This window comes from Abrus precatorius, unplaced genomic scaffold (genome assembly GCF_003935025.1).
Source record: "Abrus precatorius isolate BTA unplaced genomic scaffold, Abrus_2018 Scaffold2, whole genome shotgun sequence".
Classification (NCBI taxonomy): Eukaryota; Viridiplantae; Streptophyta; class Magnoliopsida; order Fabales; family Fabaceae; genus Abrus; species Abrus precatorius.
The window spans coordinates 29,951,620-29,976,750 of record NW_020874362.1 but is presented as its reverse complement, the minus strand read 5'-3'; the positions used below and the strand labels follow the sequence as shown (position 1 = coordinate 29,976,750).

General features: G+C 27.4%; 2 protein-coding genes across 2 annotated transcripts; both read left to right on the top strand.

Annotated features, from left to right (window-relative positions):
• The first annotated feature begins 906 nt into the window (after nucleotides 1-906).
• LOC113857379 (beta-glucosidase 40-like) lies at nucleotides 907-9,947 on the top strand. Its single transcript, XM_027489189.1, has 13 exons — nucleotides 907-1,371; nucleotides 3,418-3,484; nucleotides 5,982-6,040; nucleotides 6,345-6,420; nucleotides 6,795-6,866; nucleotides 7,067-7,154; nucleotides 7,254-7,509; nucleotides 7,759-7,874; nucleotides 8,101-8,324; nucleotides 8,484-8,515; nucleotides 8,875-8,977; nucleotides 9,340-9,448; nucleotides 9,555-9,947. The coding sequence occupies exons 1-13, from the start codon at nucleotides 1,237-1,239 to the stop codon at nucleotides 9,727-9,729; spliced, it is 1,512 nt and encodes a 503-aa protein (XP_027344990.1). The 5' UTR covers nucleotides 907-1,236; the 3' UTR covers nucleotides 9,730-9,947.
• A 5,304-nt stretch (nucleotides 9,948-15,251) lies between these two features.
• On the top strand, nucleotides 15,252-17,431 carry LOC113858243 (UDP-glucose 6-dehydrogenase 1-like). Its single transcript, XM_027490774.1, has 2 exons — nucleotides 15,252-15,328; nucleotides 15,969-17,431. Exon 2 carries the CDS (start codon nucleotides 15,989-15,991, stop codon nucleotides 17,429-17,431), a length of 1,443 nt encoding a protein of 480 aa, XP_027346575.1. The 5' UTR covers nucleotides 15,252-15,328; nucleotides 15,969-15,988.
• The last annotated feature ends 7,700 nt before the right edge of the window (nucleotides 17,432-25,131 follow it).

Genomic DNA, 25,131 nt, shown 5'->3' with positions numbered 1-25,131 from the left:
ATTTCCTTTAAACGTCCTATTTGTAATAAACGAAATTTTAGTCCTTCGATACACGTCGCTGAACTTGAATTTTAATGAATGCAAAGGAAAATGAGCATCACCAATATTGTACGAATATTGTAATAATTTAAAGCAAAATTTTGATTTTTTTTTAAATGAAGGTGTATTTAGATGATAAAATGCAAATACAGTAATATACTGTAAATTAATACTTTCAATAAAAGTACTAACCATTAACTATTTTCTTCTTTACGTTGTTTAATGACAACAGTTTCTTAGAATATAAATCTTACGTTAGATTGAGTTAGTATTATATAGTACAAGATCAGAACTTATTTTTGGCCCAAGAAAATATTCTTTTCTGAAATTTAATTTAACACAATTAATTCCAAGATAAAACGTTAATGGTAAGTTAATGAAATACATTCAAATATTTTTTTATAAATAAGGAATGTTTTCAAATATTTAAAAATTACTTTGTAAAAATAATTAAATCTTATAATTTGTTGAAATTTCTAAATTATATTTATACAATAACAAAACCAGAAAAGGTATGGAGTGAATATAGGATTGAAACAGTTAAACTCTTAAAGGTGTAGAAAGAAAATGAAACACGACGGGAAATGATTTTTACAGTATGTCTTTTATTGTAGAAGGAAACGTTTGTGTAAAAAATTTGTTAGAAGATCTGACGTGAAACAAGCGTATTAGAAATGGAATAAAGGAAAAAAGAGAACAATAGGAAAAAGCAATTTAATTTCTTTGAAGTAAAATAAAAAAATTAAAAAAGTATCTATGACTAATTTAAATTAAAAGATTTATATGATCAATAATTAATAAATCCTTACCTTGACACTTCATACACCTTGTGACTTTAAAAGAGTGGGATCACAATTATTCATATTCATACCATGTGTGTGAAAGAGATTGGGTTCCGTCTTAGGCCAATTCCCAAAATTGCTATAATTTTTCGGCTGCAACCTTCAACTCCCACTGGCCATATGCATGATTACATATATTCTTTTATGCAATATTTCTACCCATTCACACCATCTCACACTCACACACACCCCATTCCATTATTAGCTGCCTCTCCATAACCTTCTTCCCAATACTCCCTCTCTCTATATTCTCCTTAAAAAGCCTCACTCTGTTCAAACCTTCTCACTTCTATAGCAAAACTCAATCTTCCTTTAATTTTTCTCTCTCACTCTCTACCTATCTAAAGTCTAAACCATGGGGTTCAGAAGATGCACTGTTTTGATCTTCGCAATGATGGCATTACTTGAGATTCAGATTTGCACATCGGAGTTAAACCGGGCAAACTTTCCAAATGGGTTTGTGTTTGGCACTGCCTCCTCAGCTTTTCAGGTTCGTACCACTAATTTATAATTTTCCCTTTCAATTTCTTATATTGATTATAAAATGTGATATCGGTGTGTCTTTTCTCTTTCATTAAAGAATAGCAATAACTTGGACATGTCTACATCCTTTTGCTTTTGTGAGATGCTTTTCTTCCGCGACGTGAATGAGCGGTTACCGCAAATGAATGAGGAGAATGAGGAGAGATAAGAATGAAAAACGAGTGAATAAGAAAAAAACAATTGCTTTAGCATGAACTAATTAATTGGTCGATAACTATTAACTAACTTTGTCACTCTCTGTGCCTTATTCCTTCGTCACATGAGAAATAGGGTACAACATTATTAGATAATAATATAATTAAATATTTATTTAATAAAATTTTAGTGTAAGTAATTTATATTATAATTTTAATCATAAAATTATTTTCATAAATTTGGTATGAGATCTTATAAACATACTCATAATATATTACAATGAAGTAGAGCCGCAAAAATTTCAAATTCGGTTTGATAAATGGTTTAGTGAATAAATAATTCCACTTTTTATAGTGGGAGATACACCTCCATAAAAGGGGGGTTTTACGTAACCACATGTGCTCCGATGATTAATCTTAGGATTCTCTCTGTCAAATCCAGTGACGGAAATGAGAGTCAATGTATTGACTACATTTTTATGATATTATCGATCGTTCATCTACGAAAATATAAACGGTTAGTTGGAAACTTTTTTCCTTTTGATGCCAGCCATGTGTTTGTCTGTTAAAAATAAATATATGGTGTGCAGTAGATCATTCATCGTTTAAACACATTTATTGTAGATGCTTCTTAACCATATTTCTGGTGCAGTTCCAAATTGCATGGCTGATAAATTTTGAATTGATATATATTTGTCAAGAAGCAAAATTTTGAAGGCCATGATCATGTACAGTTAATTGTATGAAAAAGCTGTAAGGGGATTCAGATCCTTGGTTTGTGTGATGCTCTTTGCGTTCTGACCCGTGAATCCCTAACTAGCTGCCAAACCTTTGAATTTGAGGATATTCATTGAGTGTCGTGTAAGATCTGCACAGAAATTCAATTTATAAATAAGTTTGATCCAAATTACTGCTTACTAATCCAGCTACAAATGTTCATTTTTATTTATTTTTTGGAGTAAAATCTTAGTTATAAAACTTATGTTAAAATCATAATTTTGTGATGGTATGATAAGTTTTACATTTAATAAGTTAAAATTAAATTCTAAAAATGTCAATTTTTTTTTCATTTATTTTAATTTGAATGACTTAAGTCGCATACTTAGATCTGATGAGTGATTTTATTATTAAATTTTTTTTTATAAATATAAAAATTTAAACTCAAAATTTTATTTAAACTACACTAAACTCTTTGCTACTCAAATTAACATTCGTTACTCATAAAAATGCATTTTAGTTGAAAAAGACAAATTACTTATAATAATTGAGATTATTCAGTTTATATGTTCAAGTATTGTTGTGCTTCTTCCCATAAATATCCTTATTATTCACTTTAGTTAGATATTCTTGAGAATGTTCAACGAATAAGATATTCTTAAGCATTTTCCCTCACATTACTTTTATTTTAATTTTTTTTTATATTTATCAACTTTTATCTTATAAATAAGAATACTGAATATAAAAGGTGACATATTTAGTAAAATTATTTTCTTTTACAATTAGTTATCTGTATTTTTTAAGATTAAATTTTATTGATAATAATGTGTGAATTATGCGTTCTTTCATTGTTGCAATTGATCAATTTTTATTTAAATTTTTAAATAAAATTATTACTTATTTTTTTTATTACCTTATATAACATTCTAAATTTTTATGAATATTTATGTTTATATTTATAAAAAATATATATTACCTTATATTTTGTGGTTAAATTTAAGTTAAAATATTTTTAAAATATTGTTTAAAATAATTTTATTAATTATTTTAAAAATTTATAAAATTTTATACTTTAATTATTAAAAAATTATTTTAGAATAAAATACTTGATGATTTAACTTTATTTGTTTGGTTTGAACCAGTACGAAGGTGCGGTGAAAGAAGACGGAAGGGGACCATCTGTGTGGGATACTTTTTCACATACTTTTGGTAAGTTCCTAAATATGAAAGCATATTTATATTAGATATTCATCATATTAGTTTGTTATTCATTCTATCACCAAGCCTATACATAAATTGTAATGGTTAAATACAACTATATACTAAAAATTAAGAAAATTTTGTTATGCATAATAAATATATATTGTTTAATTTGAAATTGATAAAATATTTAATATGTTATGATTGTTATCTGAGTATTATTATCTCAGCCACCGACGAATATCAGAAATCGTAAATTAAAAATATATATTTTTTGAATAGTAACATAAAGTTATACTTTATTATTAATTTTAATTGGCTTTCCTGTTTCATACTTAATTGTTTCAATTATTCCCGTAAATAAATGAGATTGATGTCTAGTAATTCACTTCAGTGAAAGCGCGTGAATATCATTGACAGTGCCTAAATTATGTTTTCTGATATTTGACTGATAGGGTCTTAAAAAAATTGAAAATTTCAATTACTAATGAAAATATTAAAAAACTAATCAATAGACAGATGCCAAAAAGAACCAAAAGTGATTCTTTTTAATAATTTATAGTAAATATATCTTCTATGATTTTAATATAGGCCACTACAATTTTTAATATAACTTTTTTACTTTCAATTCATTAACCAATGTTCCAAGGACACTGATGAGTAAAATCCTAATCAATAACAATTATATAATTTATTTTAAAGGTATACGTAATATTTATCATCAATCATTTAGATTCCTCTCGACCCTTTAAATTTTGGTCATCATTTGTTGTTCTCTGCCGTTTCTAATGCTTATAGGATTGTTAATATGGTGAGGGATTTTGTTGTGAAGTGGTATAAATCATAACACGTGTTACCGATTTGGAGATTTTGTGGTAAATGGTGATGTTACATCTCGGATAATTACATTATTATAACGAGCCCATTCACTTAGGCTTCAATTGAATAATCCTTTGGGTTGCTTTTTCACCTTTTTTGTTTTAACATCATAATAATTTTTTAAAAAATATTCCTAACAATAATTTAAATTATTAAATAAAAATATATTCTGAAATTAATCAACTTCTAAATTCATCTATTTTTTTTTTCAAAATTTAGCTTTATTGATATTTTATCACCACATCCTTTAAATGTATTATATATATATTGATTGTTTTCTAATGATATTTTTATTGATTTTTGTTGACCTATCGACCTCAACACTTTTTTGAGATTAAATTTTTAAAATTAGAGTTTTATATTTTTAGAAATTAATTTTTAAAATTATTTTTTAGAATTAGGATTCTACAACTCCATACATAAAAATTTGTAATTGATTTAATTTTTCAATTATTAATTATTTTTAAAAATTAATTTTTGAAATGAAAATTTTACAATTTTAATAATCAGTTTTTGAAATTAAATTAATTTTAAAATTTAAGTTTTCACACTTCTTGAAATTATTAACTAATTTTGGGAATGAATTTCTAGAATTAAGATTACGTTTCTAAAAATAAGTTTCTAGAATTAAGATTTTAAACATTCACAAATTAATTTTTTTCATACGTCTAGAAATTAATTTTTGAAATTAACTATTTCTAAAATGATTTTTTAAAGGGTTTTATTAGTTTAAAATTTAGAAATTAATTTTCAGAAGCTCACTTTAAACATATTTTTAAACTTTGAATTTTACACAAATTAAAAAAATAAAAAAATAAATCAAATTTATTTATCATCATAAAAATAATTTAAAAATTATTTTTTTAATGAAGTGTGAAAATAATAATAAAAAAGGGTGGAAAACAGCTCTCTCATCCTTACTCCTTTACTGGGAAAAAAACAGAAGGGCCAAAGTCCAAAATCATCATTACTCATTAGAATTAGAATTACTTTAGTTTCAATTGAATAGTGCGGTTGTATTAAAGTTGCTATTGAATGTAGATATCGTAATAGTGTTTGTAAGGAAATTAGCGTTTTAAACAGTTTTTTTAAGTGAATAAAAAGGTTAGATAAATTGAATTCTAAGAACTCACCGAGGTTAGGACATGCCATAAAAAAAAATTCAATTTTTCTTTTTATAGATTATCCATTAATGATCTCTTTACAGCAATAATTATTTGATTATTTATTATACCTCAGCATATTTATCCTACCCTTCCTCCACATAATATATATTTTGTAAAAAATATTTATCACCCGATTTTTTTTATAATAGAGCAGTTTTATTTGACAAAAAAATCAATACACTAGTTAAAAAATTTAAGTATGGATTTATTTAAATATTTAGATGGTATGTTAATAAATGAGATAGTTACAAAAAAAAATAGTGCTTTCTTAATTATTTGAAGTTACAAATATTTTTAATTAAACAAAAAGACCATAAGTAACAGACAGAAGGAGTGCTTTTTCACTCGTTTGATGTATATTCAGAAATTAATTAATCCTTCGGCGTCTCAAACGCCTGAGAAGTAAGGAATTCTTAATATATCAAAATGTGGGTTGATCATTACCTTATATTTTGTTGCAGGCAAGATAACTGATTTCAGCAATGCTGATGTTGCAGTGGATCAGTACCACCGATTCGAAGTACGGTAAAAATTTGGAATCTGCTTTTTCAGTAATTTTGCAACTTATCTACACACACACACATGAAGAGTTAAAATACAGTCGATTAAGATCTTGGTTCAATTATGTCTCTAAGATAATTAAATGCCTTTACAAAATATAACCGGTTTATGAGCTTGAACTCAATTGCCAGACACTCTTGTAATGTAATGGCTTGCTTTATGGAAAGAAACTATTTCATAATAAATCCAGTTCAACTATAGCTTCAACCCTGGGTCAAAGGTCGTGTTTGTTTCTGAACATTGCATATTGTTTTTCCATGCAGGAAGACATTCTACTGATGAAGGATTTGGGGGTGGATGCCTATAGATTTTCCATTTCTTGGTCTCGGATTTTCCCTAGTAAGCATTTTTCATACTGTTTATCTCAATAAGCAATTGGTTTAATGCTATGTACTACCATTGAGTTGCTTTATGTGATGTATCTCATAACTCAGTGTAGTAGTTAACAAATGTTAACAGCACTGCAGATCGTGGTTTAAAATTTTAGGGTGTATGAGTATACTATGTTATAGCCCCCCTTTCTGGATTACAAACAAAAAATGTTGCTGCACATCAAGTTAAAAAAGAGTATAACCCTTTTGTGTATCTGTTGAATATTTTTAACACATTATTTGATTGATCAAAATGTATATTTCTAGCTACTTTCAAAGTTTCAGTTTAAGTGTGCATTATTTTAAGAAGATGATCTGAATCAGAAATATTTCATGTGTTAGAGGGATCTGGCGAAATCAATCAGGCAGGAGTTGATCATTATAATAAACTCATCAATGCTTTACTAGCCAAAGGTAACTCTCAATAATCATTATCAATGTGCAATTGTTACAATTCTCTATTTTAGCTGTGACTAGAATAAATTAATAAAAGTTCCATATATGAATCCTGTCTACATCTTTAGTGTTCAGAATTATATGTTACTTCTGATCACTATTTATTGGGATCCAAGATGCTTTCAATGCTCTGATTGCTTGATCCATTACATTTGCAGGAGTAGAACCGTACGTGACCCTCTATCACTGGGACCTACCTCAGGCGTTGGAAGACAAGTACAATGGATGGCTAAGCCCTGATATCATGTATAGAATGTTATAAATCATTTAAACATGATTATACTGTATTATAATTCTGGTAAAAAGAAAACATGCTTATAGTTATATGATTCTTGTGTGCTACAGAAAGGACTTTGCAACTTATGCTGAGACATGCTTCCAGAAATTTGGAGACAGGGTGAAGCACTGGATCACATTCAATGAGCCCCATACATTTGCCACACAAGGGTATGATGTTGGTCTACAAGCACCTGGACGGTGCTCCATTCTCCTTCACTTGTTTTGTAGGGCAGGGAACTCGGCTACTGAACCTTACATTGTTGCTCACAATGTCCTACGCTCGCATGCAGTAGTAGCAGATATTTATAGGAAAAAATATAAGGTAAAGTTATGGATATGATGAAGACTTAAATTAAGGAAGAAATGAATTTTATTCTTGTAGTTGTAATTAGTTAAGTTGGAATCTTATAAAGCAAGAGAATGACTTTGATATTGAAAGTTTTTCAGTTAGTCATCTGTATTAGATATTTTTTTAGTCATTGGATTGCTTTTAAACATAATACAAGAGTAGATTTGCTCCTTGTGCAATCAAAAAGCCTAAATACTAATAAATAACCTGGTTATTCCACAGAATATACAGAGAGGATCACTAGGGATAGCTTTTGATGTCATTTGGTATGAGCCAGCAACAAATACCCAAGAAGACATTGATGCAGCTCAGCGAGCTCAAGATTTTCAGCTGGGCTGGTAAGTCATTCACATAGTACCTCATTGGAATTTCCATATTTTTTAAGGGCATTAATGAGTAGCTCAAAAGAAGAAAAAAAAAAGGAGTTGCAAAAATGACTCACCTTTTGCCCGCATTTGAAAATAAGGCCTAAATATGTCTTCATCGTGTTTACATGTTAAAACGAGAAAGAAAGAAAAATAAAGGTCATAACTCAAACTAAATTGTTTGATATCTTAATGACAGGTTTCTTGATCCTTTGATGTTTGGGGATTATCCAAGCTCAATGAGAAGTAGAGTAGGAAGCAGGCTTCCAAACTTTACACAATCCGAGGCTGCTCTTGTTAAGGGTTCATTAGATTTTGTGGGAATCAATCATTACACCACATTTTATGCAAGAAACAATTCTACTAATATAATTGGAACTCTGCTCCATGATTCCATTTCAGACTCCGGTGCCATTACCCTTCGTAAGTTTTAGGCCAAACAGTCCGAAGCAATGAATTTTTAGTTTTGGCTTTTCCTTTTTATACTTAATAATCTAGCAATCATTTACTTTATCGGAGTGATTTTTAATTTTTCTGTTTGTACTGCCACTAAGTTACTGTTTTCCTTCCCTTTGGTTTCAGCATTCAATGGTACTAAAGCTATTGCAGAAAAGGTAAGTCACAAGTGAATCCATTTTTCTTTTAATTTTAAACTAATTCAGATAATGTAAGGACGATTGATTAAAAATTTTCTTGAGAAATAAACCATAATCAGATTGTATTTTGCTACTGAAAGCTACTTAGCTAGAGCGTACAAAAAAAGCCTTTGTAATAATAATTAAATGGTTGCCAGCAAAACATGTGACATAATTTAGAGCCCAGTCCTTGGCTTGTTGTTCTTATTGTACTTAAATTTCATGTTATATTATAATCAACCACAAAAAGTTTAGGTACTTCAGTGCTTATATCTCAATTAGTTTTCTTTTCTTTTTTTTTTCGGTGAATGCTATAATCTGTAAATTCTGACTTGCAGGCAAATTCTATATGGCTATATATTGTGCCACAAAGCATGAGAACCTTAATGAACTACATCAAACAAAAGTATGGGAACCCACCTGTATTTATCACCGAAAATGGTAATCTTCAAACTCATATACTGCATAAACTCCAGAGTGCAATTTGGCACTAAGAAATTTAAGTCAGCAGTGATGCACTATAGTATTTTTACAGAGCTAGTTATCATGATACAACAATAACAATCAAGCCTTATCCCACTAGTTATCATGATATGATTTCAAAATTAAACAGAAGAAGCTTAAAATCTTTTATCTCTAATTCTTGGCGTATTAGTTTATGTGTATTTCCATGCCCCTTAATTTGCAATTATATTTTCCGTTTTTTTTAGAACTTTTAGTTGTTGTCAAAACAACAGAATATAAATGCCTGCAGAGAGTAAAAAAGTTGTAAGCTAATCTTTTTTTTTTCTTGGCTGTAACAGGGATGGATGACCCCAATAGTCCATTTATCTCCCTCAAGAATGCTCTGAAGGATGAAAAACGGATTAGATATTATAGTGGCTATTTATCCTACTTACTGGCCTCTATCAAGTAAGTAATAGTTATTTTTCTTACTTAGTGTATTAGAATTCCATGAACACCATTTTTAATTTTAAGTCAATGAACTAATGAAGTAATGATTTGGTTGTGACTGCAGAGATGGTTGCAATGTGAAAGGCTATTTTGCATGGTCACTACTGGATAACTGGGAGTGGGCAGCTGGGTACTCCTGTAGATTTGGTCTGTATTTTGTTGATTACAAAGACAACCTCAAGAGATACCCCAAACAATCAGTCGAATGGTTCAAGAACTTCTTGAAACCAACTAAATAACTATGAAGATTTGAGTAAAGTTGTATTTGGAAGCATAAAAAAATGTATTTGATTAGATCATTTGAATTGAATTAATTTAATTTAAAAAATAGATTATATGTTGGAAATTTAATATAGTAAAAGTAAGATTTGAAATTGATATGTAAATCAACTTTTTATAGCTGGAAAACCTTGTGATTCAAACATATTCATTTTATGTTAATTACTTTTTACCAAGGCAAATTTTAAGGTGTTTCCACTGTTTTCTTTATTATTTATATTAATTACATTCAAACATGTGTATAATATATATCCATATCATTATTTGATATGGTTTTGTTTTTAACTATTCATCATAGTTATGCTTTGTACGGGTTATTTAAAAAAATATAAAAAATATTGTGTGTGTTTAAAATAAAAAATATATAAAATAATATTATATTAATTTAAAATAAACTCAGACAATTGTAGAAAATTTTGAAATTAAATACTTAATAAAACATAGTAATAGTTAGATAATATAATTTGGAAATATTATAAAATAATATTTTAATATTTGTAAAATCACAAGAAATGTTAACTTTATAATAACTTGAATAATCCATATAATTTTTTGTCAATAAGTATAAAAAATTAAAAATAAATATTATGTTTATATTTTTATTTAAATCATTAATCATTATTTTATGTAAGCAGTACAATTTATACAGTTTTATATTTATTCACTAAAATAACAGTTATAATTAGTTTTATAATTTGTCAAGATGCTTTATTCTTTTATTTTAAATTTCTTTTACATATTCTTAAATAATTTTAAAATTATGTATGATTTATAAAATATTAAATTTCATTTTTTTATTTTCATAACAATTTAAAACAATAGAATAGATTGAAAAATAGAACATAAATGAAGACATTTTAGAAAAATCATAAACAATGACAAATAAATATTTAGACATATTAAATAATAGTAAATATTGCAATGTAAGAGAAATTTAAAATGATTTTTTAATACTATAAAACTAATAAGAATATAATAATAAAAATTTAATATTTTCATCGTTACTATTAAAAATTTGATAATGGTATATTTATATTAACAATAATAACCGTATATAGCTGTTACACTGTATAAACAAAAGACTGATTTTTTTTTCATTGTATTATTTGTAAAATATTTCTTGATTTTAGTAATAATTAAAAACTTCTCTTTTTAATTTTTACAATGAAAATATTATTTTTACTAATTCATTCAAGCGTTTGAAACTAGAAAAAAAAAACATTATTTCATTTGAATCAATTGTTTTAAATTTAGGTTCCTCCAAAAAAAAAAAAAAACAAGTAATCATTTTGTTGCATTGCCAAATTAGGTGATTCGTGGTGGAATCCTACGCGATGGTAAAACATTTTGCATGGATCTAATAGATGTTTAGGTGGAGATTAGCAAACTAAACATTAGAAAAGGAAGTACAATGAGTACTTCTTCCAACGTTTAAGATACAAGCAGACCCTCACAAATTCAGTAAATAACACTATGTAAAGTAAACTACACACATATTGAAGCATAAACCTGCAATTTAGATATCACATAACATTCAGCCTACAAAATATAGCAAAGGTTTTGCTGTCTATTCATAAAATATGAAAATAAAGCCTCTCATTTTCGTCTTGAGCCAATGTCCATGCCCCAATTTGTATCATTTCGAAAATAACAAAACAATTGAGATCATCGTTTACGAAAATAAATAATATTTTTTATATCAATGTAAGTCTTAAAATTTTTATAATTAATTTGTTTATTTTATTTAATTTATATTTAATAGTCAGTCAAATAATAAATTATAATCTATAAGATATAAATTAAATAAAAAAATTTAATTAAATATAAAAGTTTTTAAACTTATACTTGTGCAAAAATATCTTACTCTTTTTAAAAAATTCGTTCTCTCTAGCCAAATTCACTAAATAAATGCAAAGCATTATGAAAACCAAGCCTTAGCTGCAGCATGTTATGCTGTTTCGCATGGTCACCCATTAGTAATTCATGTTAAAACTTATTTATTATCAATATTATGTTGAAAATATTAAAAAAGGAAAGAAACACAATAAATTTTTTTATAATATGATTTTTAAAATGTTAAAATAAATATGATTTATATAATATAATTTATAATTAATGATAATCAATGTATTAACAGAATAATTTTTAAAACAATAAGTATCAATCAATTAAAATTAATATTACAATAAAATAAAATAAATTAATTAATAACTTGTTAAATATAATAATTTTGAATTTTAAAAATGATAAATTTTAAATATTTTGAAATATTATACAATTTTACAAGAATCTCTCACATATTTTAAAAGGATTAAAAGATGATATTTAATTAAACTTTAAAACTATTTTTTGAGTTAATGTTATTAGTGTAAATGCTTCAAATCTAATATTTTTTACACTATAAATTAGACTTGGACTGATAAAACATAATATACAAGTGAGCTAGTGAAACAAAACTTATATAAATTAAAGTGTTTTGGTGTATATTAGCAACCTACAAATATAACAGCATATTTCTTTCACGGTGTTAACATTATTTTGTGCTAAAATAGGTCATAATTAAAGAACGTCTAGTAATTATTAGCAAAAAAGAATGTCTAGTAATTTATATGTGTTTTAAATATTTATGTCACAATTTCATTCAAAGCAGTGACCCTCCTAGAAATAATTTTAATCAAGTGTATGCAACATGGATTTGAAATTCATTAAAGCTTTAACTTTAATTTCTCAATAATGTCGTTTAACACTTTTCACACTATAAAAAAGACAAAATTATAATGCTAGCAGAATTAACAATGACTTATTTTTTCTATATGAACATTCTTCGTGAGATATCTAATTATAAAGGTTGAGTTATTGTACTCGTTAATTTCAATGGCTTAAGTCTCATTGTGTGGATGAAATATTTCAAGCGTATAATTCTATAAATTAAATTAATTCTTTGTTTGAATATATATTTTTTTTAAGAAATTTAAAATTTTAAGAATTATAGTTAGGATTTTTAATAAACGAAAATTTATAGAATTTTAAATTTACTAAAATAGTGAGAATTTGAAAATTTCTCAACATCAATTTCACTCACAGCTTTCCTCAACATTGCGAATAAGGTTGGGCAATTGACTTGGATAAAACCCATCTAAGTTTTAAATTTATTTATTTTTATTAAAAATCTATTATAATTTTTTTTTTTTTTATCAAAACTAGCTTTCGATTTAAATTTCTTTTATCCAAAATCAATTTTTAATGTTTTGTGAGGGTCATGTGCAGTTGTCAATCTCATTATGTTTTTCATAGTTACTTATAAAAATTAGTCACCCTCAGATGATAAATGCACATCATGCAGTTTAATTTTTTTTAACATTAAATATTTATATTTAGTTTTTAATTTTTTAAATGTATGATTTTATTTTTTTTTCTAATTTTAATTGCTTACATGTAGTCCTTTTAATTTTTAAAATGTATAATTTTTGGTTCTTCTAGTTTTTTCAATGTGCCAATTTTAGTTCCTTTAATTTTAATTGTCAATATTTAATCTTTCTAAATTTTTAAATATTCAAATTAAATCTTCTATCTTAAAATTTTTATAATTATTAATAATTTTATTTTATTTTTATTTTAATATTTTAAAAGAATTCAACATAGGTATAAATTATTTAGGAGTTTATAATTATTATTATTTTTTAAAAAAGTTAGTAAAACTATTAGTAACTCGGAGTAGAAGGAACTTATGTTTTTTTTAGACTTTGTTGAGTTAACATTTAGTTTATACTTTATAATTATTAATTATTTTATTTTATTTTTATCTTAATATTTTAAAAGAATTATACATAGGTATAAATCTTTTTTTCTTATTTAGTTCTAATATTATATATATATATATATATATATATAAATATTTTTTATATCAGTGTAAGTCTAAAAACTTTTACACTCAAATATCTGAACCTTTCATTTAACTTAAATCTAATGGTCAGTGAAACAATAAATTATAACTCATTAGATTGAAGTTAAATAAAAAGTTCAAATTGAGTATAAGATTTTTTAGACTTTTATATATATATATATATATATATATATATATATTATATTTAATACATTTCAATTAGTTTTACCGAATAACTCTAATTAAATAAGTTCACTGTAAATTATAAACTATAAGCTTTAACGGACTTATCAACTACAAAATATAAATTTTGCTAATTTTACTAATAAGAACATTTATTATGTCATACAACTGCTTCTACGTTAAGAATGTATTTGCTAATACTAGCTTATAAAAGTTACATTTGACTGTTCAGTGAATTAAAATAAAGAGAATTTATAGCTTTTAAATAATACTTAAAGCTTTTGAAAACTATATGAAAAATTATTTCAAGTATTCAACTTATTAAATGTAAACTTCTAATATTTTTGTATTTTTACCTTAACATTGTAAGTAATTTGTGGTCACACATATTAATTTTTTTATTTTTGCTATCCACACATAATATCTTTAATATTTACTTTTAATTATTTAAACTAATTATATAACTAATTTTATCAAACAACCAACCAATTAATTATAGGTTACTCCCTTTTGATAAAATTAACTTTGAATTAAATTATGCAAACCAATAAGAGTAGTTAAACTTAGTTGATTTTTTTAAAATTATTATGACATGATAATTTTACTTTTATGTAATACCATGGCACATAATTCTACTATCATTATTTATCCTCATTAATTTTAATTTCTATCAATTCTATTAAAAAATGAAAAAAATCATAATAAATACTACACAAACATTATAAAAACTTTATAAGATGGACTGCTAAAACCTTTTAGAAATGTGTTTATATAAAAGTCTAAGTTTTAGTTATAAGTAACAAGCTTTTATACCTATATATATATATATATATATATATATATATATATATATTATAATAACATATTTCTTTTAATAAATAACATATTTATTATAATAACATATTTATTATAATAAATAAAATATTTATTCTTTTCAAATTATAAAAATAGATAAATTTAATAATTATATAATATAATTTTTATTTTAAAAATATTTTAATTTAGTAACATTCGTGCAATTGATGAGAAATTCACTAGTTAATTATTAAATAAATAGCATGTGATAGGAAGAGTGTCTATAACCAAAATTTAAATAATGTGTCTTAATTTTAATACTTTATTTTTATAATATTTTCTTTGATTGTAATAGTCTTGTTTATTTAATATTTTTTTTTTAATTTAATTAAATATATTATTTATATTTAATCATTAAATTATACATGTACTTATTTTAAACATGCACCAAATAATTTTAAATTGAATTAAATAAAATGAAAAGAAAGAAAAAACGGGGAGGCAAAATGGTAGTAATAGGGATCAAATGCTTTATTCACGGAAAACTTGGTCGAGTTACATGTAACTATATATTATAAATAGATCCACGTGCTGCTTCATGATCTATTCATCTTTCCTTACTCTCCAAAAACAGAAACAATAGGCTCTATTCTTCTTCACCATCGCCACTGTCTTCTTCCTTTCATCTGTTAAACAAGGTAATTAATTTGATCTCTGTGTGTCATTTGCGTGGCAGCTTTTTGCTTTTGAAGAGATCCATAGATTGTTTTTGGTTTAAATTATCTTAGATCTGTTACTGTTACCTTTTTTATTACATGGGCTGTTCCGATTCCTCAATTTGCCTCGTGTCATGTGTCCGCATGCGTGTATTAATAGGAACACAAGATGGCCCAGCAAAACAATTTATTAGTTTAAGTTCAATTGATTCTACCTATTGCATTTTCTTTGAGAATGTCCTCTAGATCTAAAATTCTCGACTCTCTTTCTCTTATCAATGCACACATAATTCATAATTCTAAAAATCAATCTATTTTGCGTCGCTATTGTTACCTAACACCCCCCCCCCCCTCTCATGGAGCTTATTATATGAATTATTTTGTATCTCTCCATTTTCTCCTGTGAGAATGAAGACTTATCTCTATTCCATGTCTTTAAATTAATCATTGATATACATCTAAAATTTGTTAGATTCAATTTATTAAGATGAATACTTGCTTATTTTTACCAGCTTTCTAAGATAAATTTTGAAAATTAAATTATTGATTTTATGATAATTATTTTCAAACATTCACTTATTTTCATTGCTAATGTTACATTTGATTTGGATCCACCTGCTAGGTGCTGAGAACAAACGAAAAATGGTGAAGATTTGTTGCATTGGAGCTGGGTATGTTGGTGGACCCACCATGGCTGTGATTGCATTGAAATGTCCCAAGGTTACAGTAACGGTAGTGGACATATCTTCTCAGCGAATCAATGCATGGAACAGCGATCACCTTCCCATATATGAGCCTGGCCTTGATGAGGTGGTGAAGGAGTGCAGAGGGAAGAACCTTTTCTTCAGCACTGATGTGGAGAAACACGTTTCAGAGGCTGATATAGTCTTTGTTTCTGTAAACACCCCAACAAAAACTCATGGCCTTGGAGCTGGCAAAGCAGCTGATTTGACATACTGGGAGAGTGCTGCTAGAATGATTGCTGATGTTTCAAAATCAGACAAAATTGTGGTGGAAAAATCAACTGTTCCTGTGAAAACAGCAGAAGCAATTGAGAGGATTCTGACTCATAATAACAAAGGCATCAATTTCACTATTCTTTCAAACCCAGAATTTCTTGCTGAAGGCACAGCAATTCAAGACCTTTTCAATCCAGATAGAGTCCTTATTGGAGGGAGGGAGACCCCAGATGGGCAAAAAGCCATAGAAGCTCTGAAAAATGTGTATGCTAATTGGGTACCTGTGGAGAGAATCCTTTGCACCAATTTGTGGTCTGCTGAACTCTCAAAGCTTGCTGCCAATGCTTTTCTGGCACAGAGAATCTCTTCTGTGAATGCCATGTCAGCATTATGTGAGGCAACTGGTGCTGATGTATCCCAGGTGTCACACTCTGTTGGGACAGACTCAAGGATTGGACCAAAGTTCTTGAATGCTAGTGTTGGTTTTGGTGGCTCTTGCTTTCAGAAGGACATATTGAACTTGGTGTATATCTGTGAGTGTAATGGCCTTCCTGAGGTGGCAAATTACTGGAAGCAAGTCATTAAGGTGAATGATTACCAGAAAACAAGGTTTGTGAACAGGGTTGTTTCCTCTATGTTCAACACAGTTTCAGCTAAAAAGATTGCTATTCTGGGTTTTGCTTTCAAGAAGGACACCGGTGACACTAGGGAAACCCCAGCAATTGATGTGTGTAAAGGACTTTTGGGAGACAAAGCTAGGTTGAGCATATATGATCCTCAGGTTACTGAAGACCAAATCACAAAGGATCTCTCAATGAGGAAGTTTGATAAGGACCACCCTGCTCATCTTCAACCACCTAGCCCCACATCTATAAAGCAAGTATCTGTGGTTTGGGATGCTTATGAGGCAGTGAAAGATGCACATGGAATTTGCATTATGACCGAGTGGGATGAGTTCAAGAAGCTTGATTACCAAAAGGTTTTTGACAGCATGCAGAAGCCAGCATTTGTTTTTGATGGCCGGAATATTGTGGATGTTAAGAAGCTCAGGGAAATTGGATTTATAGTTTATTCCATCGGCAAGCCACTTGATCCATGGCTCAAGGACATGCCTGCAGTGGCTTAAAGGGAAAAGCAAATTTTGGAGACAATACCTCCTTATTCTAGTTCTCATTATTGCATTCTTTATGCTTTTGTCTTTTCATATACTAGTTTTAATTTACGGGATTCTGTGGCATATTGGCACAGTTGAATCCATTATTGTGTTTTTAGCTTGTTGACATACCTTCATGTAATAAATAAATGATTGCTTAAGGAATTTTATTCAACGGATAAATTCTCTTATATTTTATATTGAATGTTGATAAGTCTTGTTTTAATGATATTATAAAATATTTTTCTACGTTATAAATAATAGTTTAGTGATAAATGATAAACCTTTTTATAGGGATGTCAAATTGAATTTGCTAGCTTCGTTCCTCCAAAAGCTTGTTATAAAATGGAAGAATCAGTTTCACGTTAATTTTTAAAGTGAGCTAAATTTTTTAATTTGATTTGTTTAAGGTTGGATTGGTGAGCTAATAAGCTAATCTATGAAAGACAATAAAATAAAATAAAATTATATGCCATCAAATTCATGGGTTAATTCACCTAAAATTAATATAAAAATAGAAAAAATATAAAATAATAAATTTTTAAAAAATATTCAATAATTTTTGTATCAATAAATATTAATATTTAATTAATAAATAATTATATTTTATTTTTAAAAATTTCTAAAATAGACTTAATGGGTTAACCTGTCATTGAACTGACATATTAAACAGATAAACATGGTTCAAAACTTCTAGTCCAAACCTTCCATTTTCAACAAGACATGCCCATTTTAACACCCTTATGAGTGGAGTAGGGTGTTGTCCTTTGTGATATGCTTCTTAATATCTCTATTAAAAAAAATTGTAATTTATAGCTACGAAGCGTTGATATGAAACGAGTACCGTATTAAAACACATTTAATATATGATGATATACTTGTTCTTGAAATATAGGATATGTATGTCTACGTAGATTTGAATGGTAAAAAAATCATAAAACATAATAAATATATAATTGTAATTCTAAATATTTAAACGAATTAATAACATTATTAAATATAAAATTAAAATTATGGACCATTGTGTTTAGAAATCATTGCTAAATCCCTTTAAATAGGGATTATATCAATCTTATTCCCTCCTTGAGCATCATTCGGAAAGAAAGCAACTTTTCTGGCTTCTAGATTACTGTCACTCCAAGAACTTTAACGTCATTAAAGTTATATACCTTCCTTTAATGTTTCACATTTTAGTACCCACTCTTATATCATTTAGTTTTGGGTTTTTTGCCTGCACGGGGTTAAAGGAGAAACAATTTCTCGGTATGGGATTGTTTCATAACAAATGTCGTATATGGAGTGATATGAAAATGTCGTAAAATGTACTAGCAACACAGTATAAAGTGTCAGTCACAAAACTACCGACACTAAGTGTAAATATTGTCACGTGACATATGTGTTGGCTCGTTGTGCTCTAACACATGTGTGTCGGCTATATTTTTTGCGACACTTGTGTATCAGCTGGAAGAATGTCGACACTTGCTCTGTGTCAGTTGCTTTGATGCTGACACTTTTCTTGTTCACCCCACAGCCCACTGGACTAGAAAGAAGACAATCTTTTATCTAGAAATTTTTATCTAATTAAAATACATATATATAGGCGAACGAGTGTGTATCAGTTGCGAAAAATTTTGAAGAAGCTCTGCTAGAAGAAACTTCAGGTTAGAATATTATTAATTTATTGTTTTAAATTTTTTAATTATTGCAATTAAGTTTTAATTAATAATTTTAATATTATTTTGAATTAATGAAATTAAAAATATTTGTAGTAATTAATTAAATTATTTAATGTTAATATAATATTATTAAAAATATAAATGTAAATCTTTTTTATTTTAATATTTTTGTAATATTTTTTGTTACTATTTGTTTAGGTATACTTTTGTAATAATTTTGGCTGTATTTTTAAATTTGATATACAGGATGACTGAAATTGTGATTATTTTATACTAGAATAGAAGAGTATACAAAGGAAATGAGGGTATTATATTTGAAAGGAATACGAAAATGATTAAAATAGAACGTGGAATTACTTTTGAGAGGTTGAAAAAAAAATACATACAAAATTAATATTGTGCAATAATAATGTAATTTTTAGACTGATTTCACGAATTTTAGTTAATGCAAGGAGTGAAAACTACACAATTTTAGATGTATGTGATGATGAAGACATTGACTGTATGATAAGTGCTTGTCAAGAACGACATCAAAGAAATGTAGTTGAGTTATACGTGGATGTTGAGGTTGGTAAAACTTCTCATATAGGTGAAACTTTGTTATGCTCAAATTTATCACTCCCAATTGTTAATGTTAGTGACAATGAAGAAGAGTATACAATTGGAGGAGGTAATGTATAGTATTTATTTAAATTATATAATGTTTAAAATTTTATAATTTATTGATAAATATTTGTTGTTGCATCTACAAATGAAGAAGATGAGTACGATGATGATTATAAAGATGAAGGAGAAATTTCTTTAGACAGTTCTTCTGATACTAATTTGGAAGATGGTTTCGATTCAATGATGAATATTCCAAACATTGAAAGAAATAACGATATGCAAGGACAATCTATAGGTATAATTTTATATAATACAATAATTGTAAAATATTTTTAACTAACATTAGTTGAGTTTAATACAGATTCTATAACACCTTTTTAGAACATAAGTTCACACTACATTACTATTAATTGGGAACATCTTGATCAAGAATTGGGTTTTTCTGAGTTGCATTCGTCACAATCATGGGTACAAGGAGATGCATTATATGTTGGATAACTCTTTGACTCTAAAGAGGAGGTAAAAATGGTGATAAAATATTATGCAATGAGAAACATCAAACAATTTTTATAGTTGAGTCAAAAGCATCAACTCATTTTGTCAAATGTGTGAATCATAATTCCGGATATCCTTGGAAAGTAAGAGCATTGCTACCCAAAAATTCAAATAAGTGGAAAATTACGAGATTGGGTGGTATGCATACCTGCGTAAATACTATGATTTCTCAAGACCACAAAAAGTTAGATTCAAATTTTATTTGTTCATACATTATTGGTACGTGAAACTCAATTGAGATTATTTTTATTTGTCTATTTAAAATAATTTTGAAATGATCATTAGTTGAGACGTATTGTTTAATTTTATTAATAGGTATGGTAAAAAAAGAACCTTCTGTTCCCGTTTCATTAATCCAAGAGAGAATAAGTGGCCAATTTAGATATTCAGTTTCATACAAAAAAAAGCATGGAAAACAAAGCAAAAAGCAATTGTGACAATATTTGGTGATTGAGATAAATCGTATATAACATTGACAAGATAGTTAGAACACATGCAATTACATGCTCCAAAGTAAGTTTACAAAATTGAGACCAATGATTATGTGAGAGGTAATGTAATGGATAATAAATTCAGAGTTTTTCATTCTTATTATTTCAATTTTATTTTGTTATAATTATTTTTATATTTTATTAACCTTATAATAATCACATATAATTCTTCTTCATATATTTATCTAATTTAATTCTTTTATATTTCTCAATTAATTTATATTTATATATTTTTCTAATTTAATTATTTTGTTATTTAACATAATAATATTTGTATAGCAATAATAATATCATCATTATTTTTACTTTTAAATACAGTTTTCTATATAAATAACAAGAAAATTATAAATTGTAATTTAAATATTTTTCTATTTTTCTATTTTCGTATTTTTCTATTTTTTACATGCATAAAATTACAACAACAAAAAATTATAATCTAAATGTTGACTAACCTCTGAGTTGAGAATCCTGGATCACCGAAAGCCCCTTTTTGCAAGATTGCAATCTTCTTGAAATGGAAACAAAAACGAATAAAGGAAATTATATTTTTTGAAAAAATATTCATATTTATATTAATATACAAAAAAATCATTTATTCTTACCTTATAAATTTTTAAAAATGGCAAATCCGCTTGCCCCTTCTTCCTCTACGTTTTCGTTTTGCCAAAATTTTTTGCCTTTTTCACTTACAGAACGAAGAAGATGAACAGCAGAAGCACCAAGGGAGGGAGGGAGGGGCGAGCAGCGTGGCTCCTACAACATTGCCACGTGGACCAATCGACGTGTGTCGGTCCTAAACATGCCGACATTGGTGTTGTCCAACGCAATACCGACATTAAAGTCGGATCTAAACCGTTCGACACATTGGATAACCTCCACGTGTTTAGTTTGCAGCCGTAGATCAGTACTATAAAAATCAGTCCGTTAATATTTCTAAAAGTGTTGGTTACAAGTTTGACGACACTATTAATTTTTTTAAAAAAAATTCTTGTGTCGGCCATGTATCTTCCAATACTGCTTTCACCTGTCATTCTCCACCCTAAACACGGTATTTGTTATGAAACAGCCCCATCTGGAGAATTTGTTTCTCCTTTAACCTTATACGGGCAAAAAACCCTCTAATTTTCATAGCTAAAGTTACAAATTTAGTATGTATGTAAGTAAACTACTTATTTTGTACTTACTCGAATTCAACTTATTTCTTTTTAATGAATGTATAAGTGTTCTAATTTGATTGGCAACTCAAATGAAGCGAAAGGCTGTCAATATATAAGCCTAATAGTAAGCTTTTGAAAGAAAGTTAGAAGCACATTTTACCCATCAGTATATATAAGACCAAATGTTCACTATATTTAATTTAGTCAAAAGAAGTAAAATTACCTGTTCTTATTAAAAAAAAATCAATATTTAAGTAAAACCTTTTTTCTATCCTCAACAATTGTAAGTTAAAAAGAAGAAGAAATACTTCTCCATAAAAATCTCTTCATCCCATGAGAGAAAATTTTGTTTGGATCGTCCTATAAACCCATTCATCACTATAATGCCTATGAATCTTGCAAAATTTAATATATAGTTTATATTAGCTAATATCTAACCATGAATATTAATATTTAAAAATTTGAAAGCCTAATTGTATACACCATATTTTGTCCTACTTTGTAAAAGATTTTATTTTCTTTCACTATTTCTTATCTCTATTTTTTTTTTTCGTTTTTATTTCACCTTTTGATCATTCAATTTAGAAATAAGACTATTGCGTAGAAGGGTGAGCACTGCCTAGTTTCGTGCCTCAAGATCCATAACCGATGCAAACCGACCATGTGAAAGAAGAAAACATGAACATGACCAAACCACAGCAAACAGCTTTTGCCACCATTGACATCGTTATGGCTTCAAAAATTCAAAACCCGCTAAATCTACATCACCACCGTCACCTCCCTGATGGCCACCATCAAAGCCTCCACGTAAAGCTGTGAGCAAACACACAAAAATGGAGAGAAAATGACTACAATTTCTCAATGGGAAAGGAAAGCTAAAGAGGGAAAGAACAAGGAATAGAGACAGAGAAGAGAAGATGTTGTTCGGAAGGAGAAGAAAAAGATGCGATTTGAGAGAGAAAACTTGACGGCTATTTTGGGAAAGGTAAGGTAAGTTCGCATCTTATGATTAATTGGTGGTCAAGAATAAGTCCAACCCGCACTTACCCATATCCAAATGCCTAATTTCATAATAATAATAGTAATAATAATAATTGAATAATGTTAGCAAAGTAATTTTTTATAACACACTTATTATTAACAATTTTATTAAAAATTATGTAAATCTTACTATTTTCACTCATAAATTAAAATTAAAATTAATTTTTTTTGTATTTTTTTAGTTTTTAATAAATTTTATTCAATAATAAAGTGTGTGTTGCTGGTGTTCTTCAAAATTTATTTTAATTTTATTTTTTTAAGCCAAATTTCGATTATTTGTTCACTCCTAATTGCCTAGTTGTGAATAATGAAACATCCAATTTCTATTCTATTCCTTTTATTTTTTTCTACTTTTCATTTTATATTTACCCTTTTGTTTTCCTTAAACATTTTTTTATTTTAAATTTTTCATAATAAAAATTAAAAAATAATTAAAATTATAAAGTTAAAAAAAATGTAATAAAATGTAAATGGAGACACAATTGCACCTGCTGCACCTAATTTAGAGTAAGGATATTAAGCACCCACCTTGCTAAGTATACAATTTTAACAATTAAATCATATCTTAACCACGCTCATGGACTTGGAAGAATGAGACCTTTATTGGTTGTTGCCCTCCCCTTTTCATAGATTCAAGCTCAATGTAAATGGATCCATTCATGGAATTCAAGGTCTAACAACTTGTGGTAGTTAGGAATAATCAAGAAAATTTATTGCTATCTTCATAAAAAAATGGGAAATTGTTCAATGATCAATTTTGAATTGTGGAGTGTGGACCCTGTTAATGGGTCTTAAACTTGTTAAAAATCTTCAAATTGAGAGTGTGCCGGTAGAATTTGATTCTAAAATAGTAATTCATTTGTGAATTTCAATATTTATATGAGGTATAAATTGTTTCCATTTATTAGGGAGATTACAATTCTAATCCAATATATTAAAATTTTTAGTCTCTATTACATTTTCAGAAAAGTTAATCACTATATAAGTTTTTTAGTCAATTGGGCTTTCAAGACCGAAATTAATTTTAGATTTCTTAGAGAAGATAATAAGAGAATATGTTTTCTCAAAATGATTAATTAGTTATTTTTTTATTTTATTTTCTTAACTTTTTGCTCAGTTGAATATAAAAATAATTAATAAATGATTTTAAGATTAATACATTGTTAAACACATTTTAAAAATTATTATAAGATAAATTTAAGATTAATACCAGTGAAATGATGGTTAACTATTTGTTTAGAGTAAGAAAAAAATATTAAGTTATTTTCCCTACCAAACTTTCATGGTAAGAAACAAACTATGCCCTTTTCGAGGAGTTTCTAGTCTTTGGACTGAAAATAACTAAAATTGATTAAAAAATAGGACTGACAAGGAAAATATTCTAAGTCCACAAGACTGAAAATTTTTTTAAGGAGTTTTTGAGGATTTTCAAGTTCCTAACACTTAAAAATGTTCGAAAAACAGGACAAATAAAGAAAATATTCTAAGTCTACAAGACTGAGTGAGACTCTAAACTTTCCTCAGAATTACTTGAAAATAAAAAATTGACAAAAAAATTATTCTAAGTCCACAAAACTAAAAGAACTCTTATATTTCTTCCAAAAATAGTCAAAAAAAAGAAATTAAGGAAAAAATTATTTTAAGTCCATAAAACTAATGAAGCTCACAGATTTTCCTCAGAAATTGTTCGAAAAATAGGAATTTAAGGAAAAATATTCTAAGATCACAAGAGACATGATACAGTTCAAAAAGTGATATCAAAAGAGTAACAAGACTCAAAGTAGTTATCAATAGTTGCCATCAGTGGAAGGTTCAAGACACGAAGAAAGATTGTGGGCGATAACAGTTATGGAAGAAACTCCAACCGGACAGCACGATCATAAGCAATCATGGATAATGGATAGCAGCGGTTAAAGGCAAGCACGTATGGAAAACAGTTGCTCAGAAGTGCCTGCGAACAGAGAAGATCAAGGATAGTTCATTTGTCTATAAATATTACAAAGTTTTACATCACTGAGAACGACTTTTTGTACCTAGACATTGCACTTAAACTCTCTACACGCTGAAATTTTGCACTTAGCCAAACATTAGCTATCAGGAGACACAATTGTTGATTGTTCATTGTTGCTAAGAGTCATACATTATTT